General features: G+C 40.6%; 1 protein-coding gene across 3 annotated transcripts in view; it reads left to right on the top strand.

The window, feature by feature from the left end:
* Window positions 1-20,530, top strand: part of LOC126485188 (proteasomal ubiquitin receptor ADRM1-B) — a 110,882-nt gene extending 90,352 nt beyond the window's left edge. For all 3 annotated transcript variants that reach the window (XM_050108858.1, XM_050108857.1, XM_050108859.1), the window contains 2 exons: window positions 11,288-11,454; window positions 18,959-20,530. In XM_050108858.1, coding sequence (XP_049964815.1) covers window positions 11,288-11,454; window positions 18,959-19,261 — 470 coding nt within the window. In that variant the 3' untranslated portion in view covers window positions 19,262-20,530. The remainder of the gene's footprint in view (window positions 1-11,287; window positions 11,455-18,958) is intronic.
* The last annotated feature ends 1,250 nt before the right edge of the window (window positions 20,531-21,780 follow it).

Here is a 21,780-nt window from a genome sequence, read left to right as displayed (position 1 = left end):
TTGGCTACATGTGTGTTATATACTGATATCAGGGCAGCCCACAGTTTGGCTGGAGATGTGCCCACAATCCGTACACATACTGACACCAGTGTTACAAGGGCTCTGAAACTTTGTGAACTGTCAGGCCTCATCTGTAAATTGCTGGATAGGGGAGGCAGACATTATGCATCATAAACTACTCCACATGTGGGGGACAGCCTTTATCTGACATGAGAATAGCATGCGGACTTCTTTCATCAGGTCACTAAAGACCATGATGTCAAGTGCCTCGCATCCCAAATAATAATAATAATAATAATAATAAAGAAGCTCACCTCAACACATTCACATCTAACTAAATTATTTAACAGTTACATTGCAGACCCATACACATTCCCTGATACACTTACACAAGGAATAACTTAACTGAAACCTAAAGATCAAGCAGACACAGCAAATCCAGCTAAATATCGCCCCATAACATGCCTACCAACAATATACAAAATATTAACTTCAGTCATTACACAGAAATTAATGACACATACAACACAGAACGAAATTATAAATGAAGAACAAAAAGACTGTTGCAAAGGAGCACGAGGATGTAAAGAGCAACTGATAATAGATGCAGAGGTGACATATCAAGCTAAAACTAAACAAAGGTCGCTACACTACGCATACATTGATTACCAAAAAAGTTTTTGATATTGTATCCCACTCATGGTTACTACAAATATTGGAAATATACAAAGTAGATCCTAAATTGATACAGTTCCTAAACATAGTAATGAAAAATTGGAAAACCACACTTAATATCCAAACAAATCCAAATAATACCACATCACAGCCAATACAGATTAAACGTGGAATATACCAAGGAGACTCATTAAGTCCTTTCTGGTTCTGCCTTGCTCTGAACCCACTATGCAACATGCTAAATAACACAAATTATGGATACAATATTACTGGAACATACCCACACAAAATCACACATTTGCTATACATGGATGATCTAAAACTACTGGCAGCAACAAATCAGCAACTGAACCAATTACTGAAGATAACAGAAGTATTCAGCAATGATATAAATATGGCTTTTGGAACAGACAAATGTAAGAAAAATAGCATTGTCAAGGGAAAACACACTAAACAAGAAGATTACATATTGGATAACCACAGCGACTGCATAGAAGCGATGGAAAAAACAGATGCCTATAAATATCTAGGATACAGACAAAAAATAGGAATAGATAATACAAATATTAAAGAAGAACTAAAAGAAAAATGTATACAAAGACTAAAAAAATACTGAAAACAAAATTGACAGCAAGAAACAAGACAAAAGCTATAAATACTTACGCTATACCTATATTGACCTTTTCATTTGGAGTAGTGAAATGGAGTAACACAGACCTAGAAGCACTCGATACACTTACATGATCACAATGCCACAAATATAGAATACGTCACATACATTCAGCAACAGAAAGATTCACATTAAGCAGAAAGGAAGGAGGAAGGGGATTTATCGATATAAAAAACCTACATTATGGACAGGTAGACAATTTAAGAAAATTCTTTTTAGAACGAGCAGAAACTAGCAAAATACACAAAGCAATCACTCATATAAATACATCGGCTACACCACTGCATTTTCATAACCACTTCTACAATCCTTTAGATCACATAACATCAACAGATACGAAGAAAGTAAATTGGAAAAAGAAAACACTACATGGCAAGCACCCATATCATCTAACACAGCTACACATCGATCAAGAGGCATCCAACACATGGCTAAGAAAAGGCAATATATACAGTGAGACGGAAGGATTCATGATTGCAATACAGGATCAAACAATAAACACCAGATATTACAGCAAGCATATTATTAAAGATCCCAATACCACAACAGATAAATGCAGACTTCGCAAATAACAAATAGAAACAGTAGATCACATCACAAGCGGATGTACAATACTAGCAAATACAGAATACCCCAGAAGACATGACAATGTAGCAAAAATAATACATCAACAGCTTGCCTTACAACATAAACTTATAAAACAACACGTTCCCACATACAAGTATGCACCACAAAATGTACTGGAGTATGATGAATACAAATTATACTGGAACAGAACCATTATAACAGATAAAACAACAACACATAACAAACCTGACATCATACTCGCCAATAAAAAGAAGAAATTAACACAACTAATCGAAATATCAATACCCAATACAACAACTATACAAAAGAAAACAGTAGAAAAAATTGAAAAATACATCCAACTGGCTGAGGAAGTCAAGGACACGTGGCATCAGGATAAAGTTGACATTGTACCAATTATCCTATCAACTACAGGAGTCATACCACACAATATCCATCAGTACATAAATGCAATACAGCTACATCCAAACTTATATATACAACTACAGAAATCTGTAATTATTGATACATGTTCAATTACCCGAAAGTTCCAAAATGCAATATAACATATACCGTACAGTTAAAAGGAAGTCATGCTTGATCAAGGTCCGCGTCACTTTCCATTTTTGACCAGACTTAACGTCTGAGAAAAGAAAGAAAGAAATAATAATAATAATAATAATAATCGTTCTTAACATACGCACTTTAGAACACGTTTTCTAGACCATATTTTGTTATTTTGGTCCACACAACCTCCTTTCAAAATTTGGAATCGTAGAGCTTGAAGTAGAAGAGTTTACTTTCATAGGTATCAAAAAAAGTTTTCCTTATAACTGTAGTCGGTTATTTCTGGGCTAGAGTCCCTTACCTCATATTGATACATTTACCCTTGTCCATCATTCCTGAAAGTTTGTAACATCCATCATAGACTTGCCCTGTACGTTGGATTTAATGTTAACTAATAGACCTGACCTCTTTTCAGTGAGTGTGAAGCAGTTGTAGCAATATGACGAATATAGTACAAAGCACAGCTTAAACAAGTAGGAAGATACAAATTTTTGGTAAGCTAGATAATTGGTGTCAAAGATGAACCAAAAACATTTTTGTGTAGAGTATGTAGAACTAGTTTACGAGAATAGGTAACAAGACAATTGAAAGATATATGCCTGGTAAGAATAGTTTGACAGGGCGGACCCACCATGGAATATAGTCACTCGAAAGAAACTTCTGAAGGAAAATAGTGTAATGCATAATAGGTGTAAAACAAAGCATAAGCTATGGATAAAAGCTAAATGAAATGAGTTGTACTGTCAAGAGGACAGTGCTTGGAGCCTTTAATGACAACTATAACAGAAATTATTGAAATATCTCTCACAGAACCAAAAGTAATTCTGCTCGTTTGTAAAGGGTCAGGCCAATGACCTTGCCGCAGTGATAACACCAGTTCCCCATCAGATTACCGAAGTTAAGCGCTGTCCGGCTGGGCAGCACTTGGATGGGTGACCATCCGGTCTGCTAGCGCTGTTGGCAAGTGGGGTGCACTCAGCCCTTGTGAGGCAAACTGTGGAACTACTTGATTGAGAAGGAGTGGCTCTGGTCTCTGAAACTAACATATGGCCTGGAGAGCGGTGTGCTCACAACATGTCCATATCCGCATCCAGTGATGCCTACGGGCTGAGGATGACATGGCGACCAATCAGTACCATTGGACCTTCATGGCCTGTTCAGGAGGAGTTAAGTTTTTGTAAAGGGTCATAAAGTACCTGCAGTATGGAAGCCCCATGACCACGCAGGGATCACACTGTTGGTGCTTAAACTGAAAACTCTGTATGCCAAGGAGTATGTGCCCATCGTGACTGGGGCATGGCGACTCTGAGCAACGGATTATTGGCCCGGTAGCTGTTGATGAGACTGGGTGGCACCCATGGGAGAGCCCCCATTCGGAGTTGGTGGCACATGACAGATCAACCTGAAATGAAGTGGATGAAGTTGTCTCCTGCCGATGGCCATATGGCCTCATCAGTGTCTGTGAAAGGACAGTCCTCTATCAGTGCATAGAGACATGACCCTAAAATGTTTCCTTTCGTGGCTAAGCTGTGATAGGAACATAGGACCAAGTGGCAAGCAGAACAATACTCCCAGCAATACTTGGTTCGTACAAGGACTGATGGTAATTACTTTTCTTTGTGGAGAACTTCGAAGACAAGTTTGGGAAAGTGACAGCCATCTCTGAAATGAAAAGTGGGACAATTTTGATCAAAACAGCATCCCGTGTCCAGTAATGGGCACTGCTCACTTCTGACAAGCTGGGGCGTACTGGTGACTGTCACTCCCCATAACAGTCTAAATTTAGTCCAGTACATCATTTTTCACAGACATGCTCTTACAATCTGATGATGAGCTACATGCCAACTTAGGATGACAGGGTATACACTTTGTCCATCGTGTACATAGGAGGCCAAAGAACAATAGGGTTGCTACCAGTGCTTTCATCTTGGCTGTTGAGGGCAATTAATTGCCTGAAAAGGTAAAGGTGTTGATATACTGATGCGATGTGAAACCATGTGCTCAGCCCCCCCCCCCCCCCCCCCCCCCCCCCCCCCCCCCTTCACCGTGCTGTGCTTACGCTAGCCCCATCTGTAGAGATTGTGGACAACAGCTGCATGCGATTGCTCCCTGTGCACCTCCCTCCATTTGTCAGCTGTGGAAAGCACCATTCTCCCTGCTCAACAGATTAGACTGTTTTTCCAGAGAGAAAATAAAATACGATAATACAAGACTCTGGAAAAACTCAGTTATCAAGGTGCCAAGAAGTAATACGAGCAGTTGCACCCAGTATATCAAACAATATCATACGCTACAGTTAACTGTGTCTCACCTTTGGCAATGTACTCCTGCCTGTTGCACCTACAGTGGGCCCCCAGGGTGGCTTAACTATGCCTACCCCCATGATGGTTGGGAGCTCCCCTCTTGCAACTTCCCCCTTGCCTACTTTTAGGGATCAATGACTTCCCAACCACCAAGGACATTTGGTCCCCACTTCCCTGTCGGTAACAAATCCCCTTTGTGTGGCATCTTTCAGCATGGACGGGTCCATTGGGACACTGTCTTCCAAGCTTTCCACTGGTCTAAAACCTGGCCTAGCCAGTGGCTAAAGGGGCCACAGGCTGCTGGTAGCAGGGCTTTGCAATCACCATCTTTACCTGAAACTGATTCAGAGAAACCCTAGCAATCATCAAAAATCTGTGAGGAGAGGAAAGACAAGAAAAAGACCTCCAAGGAATAGGACATTCCGGTGGCCCCCATGCCACCAGATACCACCCGTTCCACTCCTGTGGTCAAGGTGGGGATTCTGGCAGCCCCTGAGACCCCGAGTCACCCCGACAACGGAACTAGAAACCTATGTACATTGATATCATAACACCTCAGTTGCAGCATATGACCCTAAGGCATAACCTGCCCCCTAGATCCCTTTGTGGCCTCATTGTACAGCAACATTATTCTCTAGTGGAATTGTAGCAGTTTTTCCGCTACCTGGTTGAGCCAGGATATCTTTTGTGCACTTCACCTGCATTCTGCATTGCCCTTCAGGATACTGTGTTTCCGGCAATGCAAACCACAGCCCTTTGTGGATACTGGGGATATTATAAGATTCATGCTTCCTGTGACAGGGTGTCAGCCAGAGTATGCTCATATGTCTACACTCATGTCTCTTGAACACCTTTGGAGGCTGTGGCTGTGCCACAATGCCATTTGCATTGTTTACCTTCCTCCAGATGGTGAAGTGTCTCAGAATATACTGTTTGCATTGGTTTCTCAGCTCCCTATACCTTTCCTAATGTTTGGAAGGACTTGAAAAATTTACTGGCACAACTTGACCTTTGCCTCTAGTTAGTACTGATACCCCATACAATTCAGTGTGGTGCACAGAACCTTACAGGCCACTGACCTTTCCATTTGTAGCCCTTGTGTTCTCCCATCTATGTGCTGAAGAGTCCATGATGACCTTTGTGGTACTGACAACTTCCTAATCTTCCTGCCCCTCCCTCAGTGTCACTCCTTTGGCTGCATGCTCAGACGGGCTCTCAACAGTGCTGACTGGAATGCTTTCACTTCTGCTGTCAACCTTGGCTCCCTGCCACATGCAGATATCAAAGAGGCTGTGCAGAACATAACTATAGCCATTCTTTCGGCAGATGATATAGCGGTCCTCTGTTCCTCGTGTCTGCTCCGATGAAAGACAGTGTCGTGGTAGAATCGCAGAGGCTATTAGAGATTGTAGGCGGGCTATTCAGTGCCACAAACAGCACCCATCAATGGAGCAACTAGGGGCTCCAGTGCACCACCTAGTAAAACAATGGAAGCGAGAATGCTGAGAGTAGTACATGTCAACAATTGGACAATGTACATCTTCTTCATAGGTTTGGGCTAAGATCATCCATCTCTATGGATGCAAAACACCTGCAGGTGTACCTTGTATTACATTGACTGGCACGGTCTACACTGTCCCAGATGCTGTCACTGAACGTTTTGCTGTGTACCATGCTCATAGCTCAGCATCTGAGAATTATGAGCCTGCTTTTAGTGTCCCAAAACAACAGTTGGAGTGAAAGCAGTTACCTTTTACTACACACCACCTGGAACCATACAATGCTCCACTCAGTGTGTGGGAATTTGTGTGTCCTAGTCCACTGCCCTGACACAGCTCCAGGGCCAGACTGCATCCACAACGAAATGATCAAGCACCTACCAGTGGATTGCCAGCGTCGTATCCTTGCCATCTTTAACAGCACCTGGAGTTAGGGTGAGTTCCCATCATGTCATTGTCCCAGCACTGAAATCAGGTAAGCATCTTCTACAGATGGACAATTATCGCCCAATAAGTCTCACCAGTGGTCTCTGTAAGTTGCTTGAACGCATGGTGAGCCAGTAGCTGTGTTGCTCCTTGAGTCTTCAGATCTTGTGACTCCGTCCCAGGGTGGTTCTTGCCAAGGCCATTCCTCTACTGATAATCTGGTTTACCTGGAGTCTGCCATCTGAACAGCTTTTGCCTGATGTCAACACCTTATACCGGTCTTCTCCTACCTGAAAAAGTCTTACCTTCGCTCCCTTCCCAAGTGGGGTCTCTGGGGTCCACTTCAGATTTTCATCCAGAACGTCCTGTCACAGTGTACGTTCTGGGTTTGAGTTTGTGCTTCCCAAGTACCCCTCAACATCCAAGAGAATGGGGTGCTGCAGGGCTCTGTACTGAGTATCCTTCTTTTTCCAGTAGTCTTAAACAGCCCAGCAGCAGTTGTGGGGTTCTCAGTATCACCCTCCATGTATGCTAAGAACTTCTGTCTTTACTATTGCTCCTCTAGTGTAGGCGTTGCTGAAGTTGGACTGCAAGACACCATGTGGAAGGCACAGCCATCATTCCTCACCCTTGGCTTTAGATTTTGCGCCGACAGGACTCACATCAGTTACCTATGTCAGTCTTGTACCATGCACCCACAACCAGAACCTTAAATTAATGATCAACTACTCAATGTGGTGGAGGCTTCTCGCTTTTTAGGACTGGTCTTCGATTTTCAGTGTGGAGATTCCTCATCCCCGTCAGATTAAGTGAAAGTGCTGGTTGCACCTTAATACACTTCAATGACTGAGTAACACCAGCTGGGGTGCAGATTGCACTACCCCTCTGCAGCTGTAAAAAGCCCTGATACAGTCCTGTCTAGATTATGGGAGTCTGGCATACAGTTCAGCATCACCCTCAGCATTGCGGGTACTGGATTGATACACAACTATGGGATTCAACTTGCGTCAGGAGCTTTTTGAAACAGTCCTGTGAACAGTGTACTTGTGAAGGCTGTGGTCCTTTCATTGTGGATCAGGTGCCAACAGCAGCATGTTCATTATGATACTCATGTTTGCAGCTCCCCTAAGCATCCAAACTACCATCTCCCCTTTCCAAACACAGTAATTCGTCTCCCACAATGGTGGCCTTGATTAGGGATTATCATTTGCAATCTGAATCCTCTCTGAACTTCAGTTGTTTCATCTTCCATTTCTCCTCTGGGCCCAATCCTGTACACAATTCCTGTTTTCGGCAGTCAACTGCTCAGTCAATTGCTTTTTGCTTTAGTTGGTTTTTCAGTCAAACGAAACTAGACTCTGCGACCATGTCAGCTGTATGAATGTTTCCACTCACTCATCGGGTTTAAGTGGTTTCACTCAATGCAAGACAACTGATTGACACAAGTCTCCTTCGAATGTTATTGTTACATGAATGTTTTCACTCACATGCCTGATTCAAGTTGTTTTATCCAATACGAGACAACCGACAGAGACAAGTATGTGTTGGTAACCTCAGTTATATGAATTTTTTGACTCAGTCTCTGGGTTTGAGTGATTTCACTCCCATACTTTCACCATTTTCTGTGGTGGTGATGGTCATTTGAAGTGGGCGTGTGGTGCTCTCACCATAGCAGCTGCCGCCACCTCCTCCTGCTGCTGCCAGGGCCAGGGATGCAGCCAGTGCGAGAAGGTAGCGCAGTGGCCAGTGTGAGCACAGCACTACTAGGACCTGCACTAGCAGCGATTGGCCACTACCTTGTGCCTGCGGCAGCAGGATGCTGACATGGAACATGTTGGATACTCAGATACAGCTAAAAAGACTGGTTGGTTTCACTTGGAAAGAAAGAAAGAATGAATATCTAAGTCAGTTAGCGAAATGCCACAGGATTGTGTTGACTTCTTTCATTCGTTGCTCCCAGTGACTAGTTTCACTCAAAAGGAAATGAATGTATAATAATCAAAGTGATAAGTAAAGCTTCAACCAGCCGATTTGCTTGTTTCCATTTGATTCCTCCCATAGACTGGTTTCAGTCAAAAGAGGGAATGAATAATTCAACTGATCAGTAGAGCTGCAACCAAGTCAGTCAGTTGTTTCCCAGCAACCACTGAATCTATTGTTTCCATTTTATTGTTCCCAACACTGCTCATACACCTCCATGGTGCATTCCTTGGCCACAGTTTCATCTTGACCTATCACAAGGTCCAAAAGACTGCCCATCCTGAGGCCCTCCACTGTCAATTTTTCTCCATCCTTGGCTCATCCCAAGGTTCAGAAGTAATCTACACTGATGGCTCGATGTTTGCTGGTCACGGAGGCTTGGCTTATATACATACGGGACATACTGAACTGCTGTCCTTGCCAAATGGCTGTAGTGTTTTCACTGCAGGGTTGCTAGCCATCTCTTATGCTCTTGAGCATTCGGTAGTGGCACTGGTGGATCCTTTCTCATCTGCAATGACTCCTTGGGCAGTTTTCAAGCTCTTGACCAGTGCTGCCTTTGCCATCCCTTGGTCAGTGCTACCCAGGATTCCCTGTATGCACTTGACTAATGTGGACGCTCAATGACATTTGTTTGAACCGTGGGCCAAGTTGGGATCCCAGGTAATGAACTCACTGATAGACTAGTCAAACTGGGTGCCAGTAAACAGACGTGAGATCCATATTCCAGAAACTGATCTCCAATTGGTATTACGCCATCAAGTTTTAGTGCCTGGAATGCGGAATCACCCACTCTAACGTCGCCAAACTAACTGGGGGATAAAGGAGGCTACGAATCTGCGGAGATCCTCCATGCAGGCCTCTCTCAAGGACTCTGCTGTCTTTTGCTGGCTCCACATCGGCCATACTTGGATGACTCGTGGTCGTCTCCTGTGTAACGAGAACCCACTCTACTTCGTTCTGGCTCACGTGTGACAGAGGTCCATATTTTTCTGGACTGTCCCAACCTATCTGCTGTGCGGTGGATTCTTAATCTCCCTGACTTGCTTCCCGTGGCATTAAGAAATAATGCCCAAGTGGCTGACTGAGTTTTATAAGTTTTATTAGTGAAGTGGACTTTCACCACTCTCTTCAAGGGAGAGCCACTTACCCTTATCAGTCCATCAAGGGGTTGGCAGAATACCCTGTTACTTCATCTGCTCAGACCGGGCTGCAGCTTCTGGGCTTGGTGATCCAGTCCTGTCCTCACCCTACCTGCTCTTTTACTCTTCTTCCCCTCTCTCACATGACCTGTTAGACTTGTTAATCTTTTGTCTCTCTGTGCTTCACTTGCCCTGTCCATGTCGCCAGTGTTTCCAAGGCAGTCTCTGAGTAGGGTACCTCTGGTAAGTGGTGGGGCCTGGGGATGTATGTCCTCTTGTTACACTCTTTCAGGGGCTTCCGGCTGCCCACTAGATGGGACACGTTGCTTGCTTTTCTTCCTCTGTCTCCCTTTCTCCTTTTTGTCCTTACCTCAGCTTAGCTGACATTATTAGAACTTGCAGTTTTCTTCCTCTGGGGTTTGCGCGGTAGGCTCACTCTGATCTGCAGTATGTGTCACTGTAGATAGTAGAGAGCCTGCCTGTTCGATGACAAAGGTACTGCTGACCTAGCAGCTTGGGACATTTAAACATACAACTGTCCCATCCCCCTACACTGTTCAAGAATAGGAATGTTCTTCCTGACTTACGAAAAGGGGATACAAGTGCTCATAAAGAATTGTAACAGTAATATTTGTGGAATTTATGTTTGATATTAAGAGATTTTCATGAGATGTCACGATTTTGTGGATATGAGATACAGGAAGAGGATAGGAAGTTATGGTTTCAGCATCCTGTTCAAGTAATTAGAGACTGTGCACAAGCTTTTATTAGACAAAGGTGGGTAAGGAAATCAGTTATGTCATTTGCAGAGCAACCATCCAGGTATTTGCCTTAATCAATTTCAGGAAACCACAGAAAACATAAAACTAGGTAACCTGATTGGCCTTTTTAACTCTGTTCTTCCTAAAGAAGAATCCAGTGCCTCTTAGCTGAAATACTATTTTAGTTACAGTAATGTACTTGAGGCACTTACTGGAATACTGAAATGTGATAATAGAAACTGGAAATTCATAATGAAACAGGAGCAGCCTGGCTGTCCATGAGTCTTATCTAAGATGTTAGCAGTGCACCATACAGTAGTGAGTTTCCTAAGCTCATAACTTTACTACACTTGTTAGTACTTAATTCAAACTAATGACAAGAATTATATTGGAAACTTCGGGAAAAATAAATGTGGAATATTGTATCGCTAGTTTGTCAGAGCTTTGATTTTCATTGCCTACTGTTATTAATCTTGTCTGCAAGCGACTACTGGCACGTTCATATGTCATAGGAATAATTTTGCTTCATATTAGTTGGCTCGAACATTTCTCTATAGTCTCTGTTCGAAATCAAATTTAGGCATAAATTATAAAACAAAGTCTTAATCGATGGTAATAATCCAGGATAAATTTTCCTCTCTAGTTACTTATGAAATGTTTGTAGATATGTTTCAAACAATGGTCTTGTTTTCTTTAGTGGATCTGGCATCGACAATCACATCTGAAAACCTGCAGACGTTGTTGAGAAATACAGAATTGGTGACAGAATTACTGCAGCATGTGCCATCAGTTGAAGAGTCTTCATCTACTGTGCCTCCATCTGAACAACTTCGTTCAACCCTTGCATCACCTCAGTTCCAGCAGGTGACTTAAATGTGTAATTTGTTTAGTATTCCCGAAAGTAATGTTTACATGTTGTTGTGTTTGTAACATCCTGTAAAGCTAAGTTCTCATAGAAAAATTAAATTAAGGTCAGATTTTTTTTGTTTAATTAACATTACCCAAATCCTACCAAAATGATTGCCAGTTTTGTTTGTACAAAATGCATTCTGCAGAAAACAGTAGTGCTTGTGTGCCAGTGGAAAACTGGAAAAAGCTTGTTTCTTCAAGAGCTGTTGTAGAAGGATTGCAAAAAATATTTGGCTACTTACGAAAGCAAGTGGAGTGTTTATTGTGCCTTGGTGCAGTGATTAATTGAAATAGTTGCAGCAGCAGCAAATAACTGTTTCTTTAAAGAATTGATTATCTGATCACCTTACAAATGAGTTAATGTTTTAAATATTTGACTTTTAGCATGTAAGTGAGAAAAAATTCATGACTTTTGAGAATTATGCCTAAAGTTTGGTGAAAGTCACTAAGTGCTCTCATTATGGAACACTGGATGAATATAGCCTTGGTAATTTGCACAACATTGTAAGCAAAAGGTAGTTTTTCATGCATCTGAATGTTTCATGTTATAGCTCGTGAACCGTGTCTCACACAATTATGTGATTTTGCAATATCTGGTGCTGAAGTTTGGCTGCATGAACATTGAAAATTAGCAAGCGATAAACTTTTTTCATTTCATCATTTTTGTGCATGGTTTCAGTGAGAAACAGTTTGGAAAGGTTTGAAATAGTGTATAAAGTTCATTGGAAGTCATTAAGTGCTCTCATTGTCAAATACTCAATGAAAATAGTGGGGGTATTTGTGAGCCATCAGTAACATGTAGACACTACAGTACTTATTGTATTGTGTTAAACTTTATAAAATGAGATTATGCTTCTTAATGAGTAGATTGACAGTATTTTAAGTTTTTAAAATTGGCCAGTAACTATGCAGAATAATGAAATTCGGATTTTTATTGTCACTGGAAGCCATTACACAGGCAATCCACAACTGGCACCAGGTTCCAGGCTAGTGGTTTAGTAATATAAACAATGATAATTGTAATAATTATAATTATAATGATAATTATTATTTGTGTGCAGTGAATAATGGTTTTTGTTATTTGTGGCAGACATCTATTTAATTCAGATAACATAGCTCACTGAAACAGATCAGTAAGAAGCTAATATTGACCCACATGTCAACCAAAAAAATGTGTGATAAGATCCTTTGTGTATTTGAACTGATCAGTGCAGATTCAACACCTTGCATCAGTAGGTGAAACACTTTTCATTGGTTTCCCTGCCATAAGCTAAGTGTAGTAAACATCATGCATCCCTCTATAAAAAGAAGTTAAATGTTCAGAATACGAAGTTGCATGCTTCATAGACAGTTGTGCTAAGACAAACTGTAATATATACTGCTTGCTCTGGACTTTCTGTAGGTTTGTTTGCCCCTAAACTTTTACTTTGCAGATGATAAAATTTCTCTCAGAAGAGCTGCAACTTGCTCACATTTTTATGGTAACTTCACAAAAATTGTCCCAATCTGTCACTTGCAGAAAAATGATTTTTTACTGGAACTTCAACAATCTTGTATGCACCCCAAAAAATATTATGAACAAATTTTGAAAGCAACAAAGGTGAAATTGTAGTTCAAAGGTAGACAATTCATGGTGATATTTTGATAAGGCTTCAGTTACTGTTGAAAATATTGTTAGTGTCTGCATATGGCTTTTGCACAATGACTAAAATTCAAAATAAAATCTAACTACACTTAAAATAGTAAACAAAATTGGGGAAAGGGACTAACCCACATGTAACTGATTGATTTTATGGGTGCATAGCTGCAAGCAAATGCTTAGTGTCTTTTGTTGTATTACTTTGGTTTCTGTGCCACAGGTCAGCCAGCTACAGTTGTGTGTGTTCGGGGAGGGGAGGGGGAGATTTTATCATCAGTTTTTAAGCACTTTTCATGATGCTGCACAAACTTGTTTCACCTGTTCTGCTTAGAACATCACTACCCACGAATTGAACCAATTTACAGCTTCAGTCTTGAGTTTGTCATCTTCAAATTATTTTCTGCCAAGCAGTTGTTTAAAATGCAAGAACAAATAGTGATTTCTGAATGCGTGGTTGGGACTGCAGGATGGGTCGTTGAAAAGTTTCTGAGGAGAATGCTGTATCATAAGCAACGTACTGCCAGCAGTATGTGGGCACACCGTGTCATGGAGGACTGTTCCAGACTACTATTACATATTCTGTTGATTTGAAATGACACGTCAGTTTGGCAAGGGTGTCACAATACCTATCAGCTGTAATTGTTACCAAGGTTTTTGAGGACACAGAGTAAGGTGGTGCAGTGGTACACACTGGACATGTTCTTGGGAGGAGAGTTCGTCAGATCTCTGTTCAGTCATAGAGATTTAGAAAGACATCATGGTCCTTGTTTATGAATAAAATCTGCTATATTGCAGTTTTGTGTGTTTGGTCTTTCTCAAGCGGAGCATTGCTAAACTGCAATAAAACAGTGTGTACACACAGATTTCACTATTATGCATATGCCATGAATATGGTAGTTAAATCATAAAGCAACACATGACATACATTTTGTGCTTTTTGTATAACCTGCAGCTGACTCTGTTGGAAGTGTATCTCTTCGTTGCTTTATTGCTTATGCTCTGTTTCTTTGTCTTCTGTAAGCATAAATATAAAATGATCGACAGGTAGCCCAAGACCACACAAACAAATTGTTTGTACTCACCATTCATGGAAATGATCACGTCACAAAACATGAGTGCACCTTCTTTTTGCATCTGCTACATGTAACTTCCACCTGGAAAAGACAAAATACAGCAACAGTCTTTTAATTCATAATTCTTTGCTCCCCATTTGTTTCAGGATAACTGAAAATGAGACTGTGAGATGTATTTTGTCATTTCATAGTTTTGGTGGTTTAGTGGAGTGGATACACAAAGGTGTGTTCATGTTTTTGTAACAAATAAATTAAAAAAATGGTGAGTGCAAAGAAAATTTTGGTGTTGGACTTGTCAAAAACCTACTCTACTTCTCACAATCCGTGCAATGGGGACACATCTTTGCCACCAATCCTTCCAACAAAAGCCAACCTAATTCCAGCATTGAAACTAACCTCTCCTAGTTCATACCCACATCCAACCATGATTCTCTCCATCCTCCAACCCAACCACCCCCTAGTCACCTTCCAAGAATTTCTTACCTCCAACTTGGCCTCACCATCCTTCCTCAGGTTTCTCCCCAAGAACACTGTTTCAGTAGAAGAAAGGACAAACATAAACATCCTCAGAGCAGATGCTGACCTAATCACTCTATCTGCAGACAAAGCTTATGAATTGCTGTGACTGCCTGACCAGTTGTTTGACACCACCTTCTATAAACTCGTGCTAGTGTGATCACATCCCAGAAGTCCAACAGAACCCCTAATCTCTGCTTAAATTCTTAGGACCTTCCCAGTACCTCTCCTCTGAATCCATTTTTTCTCCTCACTCCTATTGACACCTCACATACCCACTTTCTGCATGCTCCACAAACCCAACATTCCTGGAATCCCCATTGTAGCTGTTTATTGTGTTGCCACTAAAAGATTTGGGCCCTTGTTGACAAACACCTCCAACCTGTTGCCCAAAGTGTAGCCTCCTACATCAGATAAGTATCACTGCACAGACTGTTAATCATCCCCACCCCTTTATCTCCTGGATTCCTACTTGTCAAAGGTGACACACTTCCCTATGCACCAACATCTCTCACGTTCATGGTCTTGCCGCTATTGACCACTTCCTCTCCAAATCCACTACTTCATTCCTCATGTATCTTACTAATTATATCCTAACATGCTACTACTTCTCCTTTCAAGGGCAGGTTTACATATAAACCATGCACCTGAATCCCAACCTGTTTATGGGCCATCTAGAGGAAACCTTCCTAGCCACCCAAAACCCCAAACCCCTAGTCTGGTCCAGGTTCATTAATGATACAGGCATGATCTGGACTCGGAACACCCTATCCTCATTCCTTCATAACCTCAGCACCATCTCTCCCCTCAACTTCACTTGGTCCTCCTCATCCCAGCTTGCCCCCTTCCTGGACATTGACCACCACCTCTCTGATTGCTTCATCCACGCATCTGTCCACATTAAACCCACCAGCCACCAACAGTGCCTGCTTTTTGAAAGAAGTCACCCTGTCTACACCAAAAAATCCCACGCAAACAGCTATGCTGAAGGTCTCACAAAGGCCTTAAGACACACTGTCAGAGACCTAACCCATGAACATATGTCCTATGCTATATCCCCACACAGCCCCAATCCTCCCACTACCTCTAAGAACCAGCTATAAATGAGCACCGCCTTTGTTATCCAGTAGCACTCCAAACTGGAAAAACTTAAATCACATCCTTCGTCGGGGTTTTATGTATCATCATGTCATCATGTCCTGAAATGAGGGACATTGTACTAGAGATTCTTCCTACCCCTACTTAGTCCATTCCTGTACCACTCCCAACCCCACCACCTTGCCGTAGGGTAATATCCCTTTGGGAGGCTGAGGTGAAATACCTGCCCAGTCCACCCACCCAGCTCTTCGTATTCTAGTCCTGTCACAGCCATGTCATATAATGCCTCTGCTGAAATTATTGCACAGATTTTTATATTGGCGTGGCCACTATCCAGCTGCCCACTAAGATTAATGACCAGCACCAAAATGTGGCCAAGAGTCCTGTGCTACAACATGCAACTGAATATAACATGTTTGATTTCAATGGGCCATCTGAATTCTCCGCTCCACCATCAGCTTTTCTGAACTGCACAGATAGGAGTTAAGTGTACAGTACATTCTCCACTCCTGAAATCATCCTGGCCTCAACCTACTATAACCTACTGTCCCCACACCCTCCACCCAATCATTTCCACTCCCTCTGTCGTGTCACATCCTCACAGTTCGCCTCATCCTCTTTGTGCACTGCCCCCGGCTGGTGCACCCATCAGTATTTTTACCTTATCTGCTCCTCTCTCCGACTGCCTCCCCTGTCCCTTTCCCACAGCCTGCTGATGCTGCACCTGGCAGCCCTATCTTACCACCACCAGTCCTTAGATACTTCACTGCCAGCACTGATTCCTCTCCCCCCACTCATACCCTGGCATCCCTCCCCTTCCCCAGCCCACTCCAGATTCTTGCTCCCATTTAATGCAAATTGTATTCTGGCCGGTGATAGTGGTTGTGTGTGTGTAAGGGGTGTGCTTGCTTGTGTGTGTGTGTGTGTGTGTGTGTGTGTGTGTGTGTGTGTGTGTGTGTGTGTGTGTTCCTTTTTCTTTTCTGATGAAGGCTTTGTCTGAAAGCTTATACGTAAGTCTTTTCATTGTGACTTTCTGCAACACGGCATGTCAACTTTATGGCGAGTGGCAAACATTGTAAACTTTGTTATAAAACTGTAAGACACATGTGCAGGTGTTTCCATACAGTTCCAGTATTTTTAGAATGGATTACAAGAAAGAGTTACGTGGGTCGCATCATTAAAACTCCGCTTCTCATCATGTACATATTTGTGTGGCACCTTTGTTCACTCATTACAGTAGGCCCAGATGCTAAGTCCAACTTCTGATGAATCTGAGCAGCTGTAGATCCTTTTGTACTGTCTAACTACAGTATACATGTCATACGTGGCAGCAGCTTCTATTTTAAAAAAAACATTATTGTTTGCTTATATCCAAAGTACAATCAAATGACTGTTCAAACTCTATACTAGATTTCTGGAAGCAGAAACAGCAGGAGCTGCTTATATTGTAAAGTGGAATTCATTGAGCATGTAGAAGAAATGTACATCATAGAAGTACAGTAAATATTACTCTGTATTAAGACACATAAAGAAAATGTCAAGAGAATGCTACAACAAATCTCATTGTATCAATAGAAATATTTCAGGAGGTTGGTGACCCATTGCTGGAAGAGTTCAGATGATTACATTTGGAAATGAAACACAGGTTGCTGCTGTCCATTGAAACCTATTTCCTTATAAAGTTATTGATTCCTCTGTTAATAAACAATAGTATTAAATACAGATTGACTCATACATAGAAGATAACAGCAACCAGCCACTTTTATAATGCTATCTATTTATTTATTTAAATAGAGCTGTTACTGGTTTCGATCTGACACGTTCATTTTCAGACAGCTAGTTCATGTTTTCCATTAGCTTTCGCCTTTTGTTTCCACAAGCGACGATATTTCCTTGGGGTGGTGGTGCCCTACAACCAAAACAAGACGTGAGACAATGTCTTTTTAAGTGTAATTGTGCCTCACAACAATTTTAAGTGATGTAAACAAATTATTAAAGGGAATATTTTTCAGTTACTTATGATGATACTATGTTCCAGTGCAGACTACTTATGATCTTGCAGCAGCAAAAACTGTATGATGCAGTTTTCTTTAGGTATATGTATGCACATAATGTAAAGCACCACTCATAAACTATGAAGTTTCATCACATGGAGGTATGACACTTAAATCTATAATTGAAGTTAACAAAATTCTCTTCTTCAGAGCGCTTTCCTTGCCATAGCCAGTCTAAATTTTATATCCTCTCTACTTCGACCAACAGCAGTTATTTTTCTCCCCAAATAGCAAAACTCACTAATTCCCACTATATCTAACTTTCACCTATCCATTTCCCTTTTTAAATTTTCTAACCTACCTGCCCTATTAAGAGATCTGTCATTCCACACTTAGAATGTGAGATTTCTTTCTTCTGGTAACGTCCTCCAGAGTATTCCCCGCCCAGAGATCTGAATGGGGGACTGTTTTACCTCCAGAATATTTAACCCCTAGAGGACACCATGCAGTAAAGCTACATGCCCTCGGGAAAAATTATGGCTGTAGTTTCCCCTTGCTTTCAGCCATTCTCAGTACCAGCACAGCAAAGCCACGTTGGTTGATTACTGTTACTTTATCAATTTTAGTCAGTCATAGCCTTGCTCTGACCTGATCCAACTAAATGTCTGTTTTCTGGATAAGAGTCTGTATCAGCATTTGGATTTAGATATAGTTGTGAATAATTCAAAATAATGTTTTAACATTTGAACAGAATTTTGTTTATTTTTGTAGTTGTTAATTAATTTTAATGTTTACAGTTTCCCTCATTGCTTTTATAACCTTTTTAAGCAGTTTTTTGTATATCGCTTGATGTGAGTGTGTTTGATAGTGTTCTTAGTGAGCCAACTCTTCACAGCTCTTAGATCGATCCTATTTTATGCGGCCACATTTGTTCACTGTTGCATTTTTACTTTATCTTTGTACAGATAATATAATGAAAATAAGTTGCAGTAATATTACATCATAGGAAGTATGAAGGTTTTGACTCTGAGTAACAAGCAGTTAATATACTTCTGTTTGTGTATTTTTTGTGAACATACTTCTGCTTCTGTGTGAAATGAGACTGGCAGAAATAACCCATTCACAATTACTTGTTGCAGGCCCTTAGTATGTTCAGTGCAGCATTACAGTCAGGACAACTTGGGCCTGTTGTGCAGCAATTTGAAGTAGGCCCGGAGGCAGTAGATGCTGCTAATCAGGGTAATATGGAAGAGTTCGTGAAAGCATTACAGAAGGCGTCTATAAGCAAGGATGAGTCATCAGCTCAAGGCACGAGCCGTGCACCCAAGGAAGATGAAAAGAAACAGCCAGGAGGTGATGAGAAACGAAAGAAAACTGATGGTGGTTCTGGTGGTAGTGATAAAAAGGACGATGACGATGAGGAGTGGATGACTACCGATTAGCAGCAGAATTTTAGAGGTTTATTTAAGAAGTTCATATGTCTAATTTTGATAATGTTGGAATAATGTGATAAGTATCTGTTGGTTCGGATTGGAGCATTATTGCCAAAAACTTGTTACAAGAGGCCCGTGAAAATGGTTTGTCATGGAAATACAGTGTTAAGACATTCTCTGAGGTAGTGAGGTGTGTAGAATGGAAATACTTAGCACAGGCAAATTCACAGGCTTGATTTTAATCATGAGAGGTTTGCAGTACTTACGCAGTTAAAGAATAGCTTATGTAGTTAAAGATCAACACTGAAGGAACTGTTGAAATTTTCATGAGCGTGACCTAAGCATCTCATTATCAGCACAAGTCAGTCAGTCAGTCTGTAATGAAAATGAAGAGAAATTAGAAAACTTGAGTGAAGCATGTCGAAGCGCTCATTTCCTTTTTCAAGTTGTGAGTTTGTCTGTGCACCGATAAATTGCCTTTCACAAATACTTTAGTGTTTCTTCACTTATAATAGATTTGTTAAATCTATACTGAGACTATAAACTAGATAATCAAAATTCAAATTATAAATTAGATAATTAGGTAAATGCATTTCGTCGTCCAAGGAGGAATCGTTGAGCAGAATGAGTGGACGAACACGTACAATAGCTCACATTTTATTATAAAAATGCCTTTTGCTGCAAATGAGGAGAACATACTTTTCATCTCAGCTGTTGAGCTCTTAATACTTAGTGAGGTAGTGCTATAACGTATTAGTATGTTTCACATTTGCAGTGACAACATGTAGTGAAATTATGAAGTGAACCACTTTAAAACTATAGCAACAAATCATTTTGATGAACAAGAAAATCATTTTTGGTGGTTTCAAGAAGTGTTAAATCTATCATTAGTAAAGACTAACCACATTATTTATGATCACAGTGTGCTCAGCCTTAAAAAATGTACCTTGTTATGCGAGTGTTCCTATTTATAGTTCACACTGTTAAGCTCATTTATGGTCTCAGCTGCATCAAGAAAAGGCTTATTTTTTTACCTTCTGGAAATACATATAATTTTTTGTTAATGAAGCACTTTGAAATATGCCCTTGTTGCAGATGAACATTTTGTGAAGCTAATAACTTTTCGTGTGTATTTGTGCCAGTGTTCACACATTCATGGAATTTCCTGCTACTACTAAATGTTGACGGTGATTTTTTTTCAATAATCAGTTTTAGTAGGTTTAGTGTGATTTATATTAAACACAAACAGTTGATTGTATAATACATTGTGTTGCAATATACCGTGTTTATGTTTTCGTCATTGTGTACCTCTCCTCCCTTTTTCTGTTTCATAATAACTTCAAAAACCTTGGAAGCTAGGGTGAAATGAGTATAACATACAGAAATGTCTTCAGCTTGCTTGATATTCTTACAGTAATAGCAGGAGTAGTTAATTGTATTGTAACAACCAAATAATGTAGTGTAAACTAACAGAACAACAAATATTCTTGACAAGTTTTCTTTTTGCCGTTGTTGCTAGCATCAAAATCTGAAATTGCAGTAAAAAAGATTAAACCACTATGGTTACATAGTGGAAATTAGTAATAAAATTCTAGCTTCATATCTTTTAAAACAGACAATGCCAACAGCCAACATTCCATAGGAAGTGACTGGTGTGGATTTGAGATAAATAGGTTGAAGACAACTTATTAGTAATTTAATATGTGTTACTGAAATTCCAGAGCCATGAATGATTATGCATACATACACTAACAGTATTAAACTTAAATTTAAAAAAATTAAATGCCCTGAAAACCTAATTAGACCCTTTTCTTCATACTTGTGCCATAAATCAATTAAAGGAAACATTGATTCCCACTTGGAGAACTCGGTCAGTTCTAGTCATTGGGTCATTTTCAAAAGTACATGTACATATATTCCCACAAAGAACATCGTCCCAACTAACTGTTAACCACACTACAAAACTTTGCCTCATTACTGTATACGAAGCTATTTCTGGATTCATAATTAAATACAACCACACCATCACAGTTAGTAGAAAGAGACTAAAGTGGGACAATCACAGTGGTTGATGACCAGATGAGATGCAGATGGTCTTGGAATATTCTGATGTTTGGGTCTTTATTATAGCACCAGGTAACATCTAATAACATATACAAGCATGTGTAAATGTGGACATGAAAATGACTGATGCAAATTGGGCAGTAAAGTGAAATAAAATGGTTGGATAATTGATGAGTTGCACCTGAAAAAATTAGTTTCTTTGAAATCTAATGCGTAAATGTGTGATAGAATGTTCTCTAATGGTTATAACTTTGTAGAAAGTGAGTCAGAGGTGAACACGGCTCTGAAAGAGGTGTCTTACTCTGGTGCTAATGAAAGAGCATCTCTAATATATGATGATTTGACATTTGACAGGGCAGTTTTAAATTAGGAGAAGATTCTTCTATGAATGTAATAGCTATGAAATAAAAATGAAGACAAGACTGACAGCAAACGAGAGAGAGAGAGAGAGAGAGAGAGAGAGA

Source organism: Schistocerca serialis, chromosome 1 (genome assembly GCF_023864345.2).
Source record: "Schistocerca serialis cubense isolate TAMUIC-IGC-003099 chromosome 1, iqSchSeri2.2, whole genome shotgun sequence".
Taxonomy (NCBI): domain Eukaryota; kingdom Metazoa; phylum Arthropoda; class Insecta; order Orthoptera; family Acrididae; genus Schistocerca; species Schistocerca serialis.
The sequence above is the reverse complement of the archived record's forward strand: the minus strand, read 5'-3'. Positions and strand labels throughout refer to the sequence as shown.